Below are 7,820 nucleotides of genomic sequence, written 5' to 3'. Positions count from 1 at the left end.
GCGTGCTCCGATATTGTCCATCTTGAGTACGGGGCCCAAAAGGTTCTGTCTTTGGGTTCCCGGTGCTTACTACACTCTTACCATATCCGTCAGCATTATAAACCATCTGCATGTAATAATAATGTTACTCGCTACTTTTGACTCAGTGTGCTCTTTGCACAAAATTACTTAATGTGTTCAGGAGCCGCAATCTTGGATAGTTAGTTAAAGTTAAATCCTTCCCAAGCCTTTCGGCCCATTGGGCGGCGCCTATCTCCGTTTCATAACCCTAGGCCACATGTCTGCAAGCAGAAAAGTTACAGCATGGGGTTAGTCCACTGATAGCAATGTGTTTAACTTTCCCTACTCCATTCTTTCAATGCCGAACGGCTGGCAAGAAGGCAGTAGGTACCATTTTTAAAGCCTTTGGTATGGCCCGGCCGGGATCCGAACCCGCGACCTCCCGATCGTGAGGTGGACGCTCTAACCACTAGGCCACCACGCCGGGGATAGCTAACAATCAAAGTTGAACAACTCCAAAACTGAATTGTTCATTCACTCATCTTCTCTCCTTTACAAGTCTTTTCTCTTAAGCATTTCACACTTCATATTGATGTCTTGAAATTAGATCCTCTTCCTGACCATATTTCTCAGAATCAGAAGATTCTTTTTTGCTGCTGAGGGCACGTCCTCCTATTTCCTGATAGAAGAAAACATGAAACAGTAATTGCACTGTGCATGTAACCTTTTAACCCGAACAAAAACACTGTTTTGGGCCAAAATAGGGTAAAATTTATATTTTTCAAGCTTCGCGCGCAATGACCTACCACATATCAACAGGTACCTTAATTTTACGGTAAAATAGTCTGATAAATATCCCATTAAATCAGGAATAAAATAAAGGCTGTATCAAAATGATTACTACCCATCAGTTTTAGTGTTTATTGAAAAGTCTGCTTCTCCCAAATGTAACATTCGATCCTCTTGAAAAGGTCACAATCTATAGTTGTATGATCATTTACAACATTTAAATACAAATTAGGTGAATCTTATGTTGTATTTTGATATGACATTCTTGGAAATAACCGATGGAACCAATCATTTTGATACAGCCTGTATGATAAATTGTAATGCTTCGGCCACTATGATCAACGCTGTTTGGGCTCTTATACTATTCAGATTGGATTAGTTGGGTTGCATCTTAGTGGTATTTCTATGAAGGACTTGAATCGCATAGGAAACCAACACGTACTCATTCCTTCACTGATTGCTCGTTGCGCAGAGAACCCAGTTCTGCACAATGGTTTACATACAAGAGCTTTGACATTTTCTACTCCCGGTTACTTTTCTTCTCTCTATGTGTTCAACAACCCGCCTACTCACTCCACTTTGTTGCTGCAGGGGACTTTTAATTACTAGATCCCATAGGCGGGCTGGTGACAGGGCATTGTTCATCGTTGCCCTGCGTCTCGGAAACAGCTTGCCTTATTCAAAATGCCAATATTGCATCTGCATGTAACATTCAAAAAGCTGCTCAGCTAGTCTCGTCTTTTCCGCAAAAATAAAGTCATTCACTCTTTACATTTTGATTTTCTTTTCTGTCCTTTCTCTTCTTTTAGTAGGCACCTTACAGATCCATTTCTTGAATACCCACGCACAGCAACATTAGGCACATATTCGCACTGCAAAGAAATCGATCACCTGGCCCTCATTGTTTGTTAAATGCACAATACAATTGAAATTACCTTATGTTAAAGGTTGTAGTTTCGCAAATTATTTTGTTTTTGTGTCATTTTGATGTATTATGTTCATTCTTAAAGTACTAGTAGTATGACTTTGCGAAAAAAGTGTAATCTAAGCTGTGTTTACAGACAATGACAGAAGTTTCCTTTTATCATGCTTCAAGATATTGTAGCAAAGTGTACCAGTACGGATTATTCCCACTTGGTCCATTCCCACTTCGTCCATTCCCAGTTGGTCCAGTTCCCACTTGGTCCGATCCCATTTGGTCCAATCCCACTTGGTCCAATCCCACTAGGGCCATGTCCCACTTGGTCCATGTCCCACTAGGGCCATGTCCCACTTGCTCTATGTCCCACTAGGGCCATGTCCCACTTAGTCCATGTCCTAGGTGGGACATGGTCTAAGTGGGACATGGCCCTAGTGGGAATGACCTAAGTGGGACATGGTCAAGTGGGACATGGACTAAGTGGGACATGGACTAAGTGAGATTGGACTAACTGGGTCTGGACAAAGTGGGATTTGGACCAAATGGGATTGGAATAAGTGGGATTGGACCAAATGGGATTGGACTAAGTGGGAATTGTGAGCAGCCCACCAGTACTAATAACGATACGTTCTACAAACGTGTATCATATCACTTTAGATAACTGAACTATGACGATGAAACGTACTTTACAAATGGGTATCAATGTTTTTTTGGTCGTTTTTAACAGTATTCATATCAGGAGAACATACTTTAGTAACTAAACTGCGACGTTGCTTGAAATAGTTCATAATCGTTTGCAGACGACGAGGCAGGTAGAAGTTTCGACGGGGATGTCTCCAAAGAAATATTGCTGGATTCAATGCTAAATTCAAAGACAGCAATGCCAAATTAAACCGCATCGTGAACCAAAATCCTTTGGGCAGATATGAGTTCCTGTAAACATATTGCACAATAAGGCATATGCACATCGGTAGCCAACAGAAAAAATTGCTTCCCAGGATAAGCGAAAAAGTTATCAGGATATTCCGACTTTGTTTCTGACGGATTGAAGCTTGTTTTTGACCCAGCATGTTAACATTTGCTGAGCTTATAGAACGAAACACAATCGCGTAGTTTATTGCTGTGATCAGAATCAGAATCATTATGAATATAGGCCTGAAACAATTCATAAGGATATTTGCATTCGCGATTGCATATCCTTGCAAGTAATACGCTGATAAGTATATAGAAAAAATAATAATCCATATTAGTATACAGACAACTAAGCAACGATGAACAGTGACTGTTACGTCATATCGCAAAGGAGCCCATTTTAATGCAATTGAACGGTCTACTGCTACAGCAAGTATGTTACACACAGATGCAGTAAGAAGAGCACCTGGTATCGGTTGTAACCAAGTTGATCTATCTGAAAATAGCAATCCACACACTGCAGCAGCAGCGCACAAATCAGTTAACGCTAAATTGGTAACAAATACAAATTTCTTGTTCCGTAAATGTGAAGTCATTCCGATGACAGATATAACCACCAGGTTTAACAATGCAGCAAGTATACATGTCGACATCGTCAGGATCATTGTAAATATCATTTGAAAGCCATGAAAGAAAGAATGATCTGCCATGATGGGGCTTTAAAGATGAAATCTGAATGATCCTTAATCGTAACGAGTTTTTGGTTTGAATACACTATCGCAATTTAGGTATAACCCAAGATGTTGTGAGAGATGCGTTCCATAAATAAGCAAACAGACAGATGAGAAGCGAGTGGCTTACTTACTTGCTTTAAGCAAACTGCGTAATAACTAACAGTCTCAAATTAGGCCTAAAAATAAAATGTTGTGTTGCCCTCAAATGGGAAAAATGGAAAGTTGTTTTGAAAAATCCCCACAAATATTAAATAATGTTTCTTCCATTATGGACAGTTTGTCAATTCTGACTACTGGATACTTTTGTTAGATATTCAATTTAAGACTAGTCTTTTAATAAAATATTAATTAAGGTTGGTCTGAACCCTGGAATTATGAAAACTTTCGGGCCTCATAACTGCAAAATTATTAGTCTAAAGAATATAAAAGTATACATTTTAGAATGGAAATGACTTGATGAATAATTATTCATCTGTGAGGTCCAATTTGGGCCAAAATGCTCATTTTGGAGAAAATCCAAAAAAACGGGTTTTTTTGCCCAAATTTTTTCGTGCAACGTAACAAAAAAATTGTTTGCGAGGACCAGATCAGGTCTTTGTTGGGTAGCCAGGATGTCAGGTGGGATTGTGGTCCCCGCAACGTTAGATGTACCGGGCAAGATCGCAATAGAAGGTCCAGGAAGGTCGGACTAGGTCAGAAACAAGCTTCAATCCGTCAGAAACAAAGCCGGAATATCCTCATAACTGTTTCGCTTATCCTGGGAAGCACCTTCTCTGTTTTCTACCAATTTGCATATGTCTTATTGTGCAATATGTTTACACAACTTAAGCGTGCAATCAAGAAAGATTAACCATAAAAATCCACTAACCGCCCCTCCCGAAAAGACGGCGCGGTCACTGGACTTTCGCGATTCGTCTTTCTTGCTCCATGTGAGATAGTGATCATAGTGTGATATGTGTATAGTCTGGTAACTTAGTAACTCTGACCCAGCATGTTAACGTTTACTGAGCTTATTGAACGAAACACAGTCGCGTAGTTTATTGCTGTGACTTGAATCAGAATCATGATGAATATAGGACCGAAACAATGGAAAAGGATATTTGTAATCAAGACTGCATATCCTTGCAAGTATTAAACACGCTGGCAAGTAAATAGAAAAACTATAATCAATATTAACATACAGACTATCAAGCAATAGCTTGCCTTGTTCAAGGAGGAATGTCAATATAGTGCATCTTTATTCAAAACCTGCTTTTCGTCTCGTCTAATATTTTCCCTAATGTGTAGTCATTATCTCTTTTGCCTTTCCGTTTTTTCCTTTTCTCTTTTATGTGCCTACCGTCCTTTCATTTAATTAGGCACCATATAGATCATATAACCCAGGACGACAAAAGCACAACAGCAAGCGTAGATTGGTACTGGAAAGAAATCGATTACATGGCCCTCAGTGTTTGGTAAATGCATAATACAATTGAAATACCATTTTATAAATTGTATTAAAGACTGTGGGGTCAGCATTACAGGGTCCATGTATTTTGTTTTCGTGACATTTTAATATATTCTGTTCATTCGTCAAGTACATGGTGTCTCGGAAAGAACTGTATCGTCACACACTTGAAACTTAATTGTTTGGGTATTTTAACGCCACGCCAAAACATAACTAAATACTTGATGTGGTTGAGGTATAAATCAGCTATCACGTACTTTTTGAATTCTAACAAATGACCACACCGTTCTTAAAATATAAGAATTAACAAAACTCCCTCGTTTTCACACCTTTCTACGAATTCAAATATCAATCAATGATAATTGATTTGGAGCGCTAATCACTGCGCATCATTAGCGCATGAGGTGTCATTGATAGATATTTGACTCCGTGGAACGGGTTAAAAATGAGGTACCTTTGTAAAATTCTATTATTTCAAAAACGGAGCGGTTAATTGTCCAAAATTCAAATATGTGATAGCTGATATATTCCTTTTATCGCTTATTTAGTTATGTTTGGTTTATGCGTTAAAATACCCTAAAAATGTACCAGTACTGATCACGGTATGTTTAATAAACGTGCATCAATTTATGTTGTTTTAGTATTGTTCATATTACTTCAGATAAGTGAACTACGACAATGATTTTTACAAATGTGGCGTGTCATGTCAAAAACAGACACTTTTGAGCAGGAAATCAATTTTGAGGTAATTACTTTAAAATCTTAAATATAGAGATATTTTGCTCCACAACGCCGTGTTCCCAATGAAATCGGACATTCCTAAGCGAAGATATTCAGTTCGTAAGTTATGGTATTATAAAATTGGAAATTGAGATATTGACTTTTAAAAATATTATTGACAATGTTGAGAGTAGGAATTACCTTGAAAAATGTCTCAAAAATACAAGTTGCCAGTTATATTCCAGTCTGAAACTATCATTTTGGTTATTTCTCCATTTACGATCCTGTCTAAAAGTGTCTGCTTTCGATATACCACGTCACAAATGTGTATCAACATGATCAATACTAGACGACGAGGCAAGTAGAAGTTTCGACGAGGATATCTCCATAGAAATATTGCTGGGTTTAATGCTGAATTCAAAGACACCAATGCCAAACTAAACTTCGTCGTCAACCAAAATCCTTCGGGCAAATACGAGTACCTGTAGACATATTGCATAAAAAGGCATATGCACATCAGTAGCCAACAGAAAAAAAAAACTGCTTCCCAGGATAAGCGAAAAAGTTATCAGAATATCCCAGCTTTGTTTCTGACGGATTGAAGCTTGTTTCTGACCCAACATGTCGATGTTTACTGAACTTATGGAACGAAACACAGTCGCGTAATTTATTGCTGTGATAAGAATCAAAACCATGAAACAATTCAAAGAGATTGTAACTGCGACTGCATATCCTTGCAAGTAATACGCTGGCAAGTAAATAGAAAAACTAAAAACTCATACTAATATACAGACTATCAAACAACGAGGAGTAGTGATTGTTACATCATATTGCAAAGGAGCCCATTTTAATGCAATTGAACGGTCTACTGCTACAGCAAGTATGTTAAACACAGATGCAACAAGAAGAGCACTTTGTATCGGTAGTAACCAAGATATTTCATCTGATAATACAAATCCACTAACTACCGCAGCAGCGCACAAATCGGTTAACGCTAAATTGGTAACAAATACAAATCTCTTGTTCCGTAAATGTGAAGTCATTCCGATGACAGATATAACCACCAGGTTTAATAATACAGCAAGTATACATGTTGAAATCGTCAGGACAATTGCAAATTTGTCATGAAAGCCATGAAAAAAAGAATGATCTGCCATGATGGGCTTTAAAGATGAAATCTGGACGATCGTGACTGTAACGAGTTTCTGATTTCAATACGTTACCGCAATTTGGACACACACAAGGGTGTGGGAGATGCGTTCGAAAATAAGTAAGTAGACAGGTGAGAAGCATGTGGCTTTATTGGCCTTGCTTAGACACGGGCGTTATAGCAAATTGCGTAAAACTAACCGTTTCACACCATATTACCAATGTAATAATCTGTCTGCTTGGAGTATCGTTGGACGTGCTTCAAATTAGAGAACTCAAAATGGAGCTTTTAATGACGTTCCTTAAGGGATCGTATAGCAACGTTTACACAGTATTTTTTGTGGGACATGAAAGCACATCAGACATTGCGTTCTTAATACGAGGAATGTCCTTATGATATCAAATAATTTAGATTTTTTTTTAATCCGCGATATAATACCAATTTTATGGCAAACTTTTCAAAATTGACATATTTTACTGCAAATGTAATTTTAATGTAATTGATCAGTCTACTGCTACGGCAAGTATGTACAGATGCAGTAAGAAGATCACTTTGTATCGGTTGCAACTAAGATGTTTTATCTGGTAATAAAAATCCACTCACTGCCGCAGCAGCAGCTACAAATATCGGTTAATGCTAAATTAGTAACAAATACGAAGTTCTTGTTTCGTAAACAGTGTTCTTTGGTTATATCTATAAATGCGCTTTTATAAATACGCAAGTGAGCCATGGGCACGACATACTAAGACCAGCAAACCTGACCAAATCCTCATGCATTGACCACTATACAGAAATGAATAGGAACTCTGTAGATAAATATCATCAAATTTAAGTATTAATTATTTGAATTGCAAAATTTTACACATTTTGCAATTACGAATTTATAATACGTATGTTATCAAAAACAACATTTTGAAAGTATTTGACGATGGAAAAAAATATTCAACGACGGAAAGGTCTACAATATAATCACAAAGTTGAATAAAATATACAATTAAGCTGCATATCAGTCTCATGTTGTTCCACCTTTGCATTCAAATGTATAGAAAGCAGGCTTTGAAATAAGAAAAAAAAAAAATCCAAGGGTCCTCCGGACCCTTGCCTTTAAAATTCAAGGGTCCTCACCAATTTTCAAAGGGTACGACCTCG

General features: G+C 37.7%; 1 protein-coding gene across 1 annotated transcript; it reads right to left on the bottom strand.

Moving 5' to 3' along the window:
- Positions 1-577: 577 nt before the first annotated feature.
- LOC140166687 (uncharacterized) lies at positions 578-6,564 on the bottom strand. The gene is made up of 5 exons (XM_072190185.1): positions 6,312-6,564; positions 6,050-6,194; positions 4,540-4,589; positions 2,458-3,086; positions 578-679 (listed from the first exon to the last, which is right to left on the bottom strand). The coding sequence occupies exons 1-5, from the start codon at positions 6,562-6,564 to the stop codon at positions 578-580; spliced, it is 1,179 nt and encodes a 392-aa protein (XP_072046286.1).
- Between the last annotated feature and the right edge of the window lie 1,256 nt (positions 6,565-7,820).

The sequence above is a fragment of the Amphiura filiformis genome, chromosome 12, assembly GCF_039555335.1.
Source record: "Amphiura filiformis chromosome 12, Afil_fr2py, whole genome shotgun sequence".
Lineage (NCBI taxonomy): Eukaryota > Metazoa > Echinodermata > Ophiuroidea > Amphilepidida > Amphiuridae > Amphiura > Amphiura filiformis.
This window is presented reverse-complemented; position numbering and strand designations above follow the sequence as displayed.

Coding starts and splice junctions, on each gene's coding strand:
- LOC140166687 (XM_072190185.1), bottom strand. CDS start 6,564: ATGACTTCACATTTACGGAACAAGAGATTTGTATTTGTTACCAATTTA. Junction 6,195..6,311: donor TCCTCGTTGTTTGATAGTCT/GTATATTAGTAT, acceptor TTCTTATCACAG/CAATAAATTACGCGACTGTG. Junction 4,590..6,049: donor GGAAGCAGTTTTTTTTTTCT/GTTGGCTACTGA, acceptor TTTTGAATAAAG/ATGCACTATATTGACATTCC.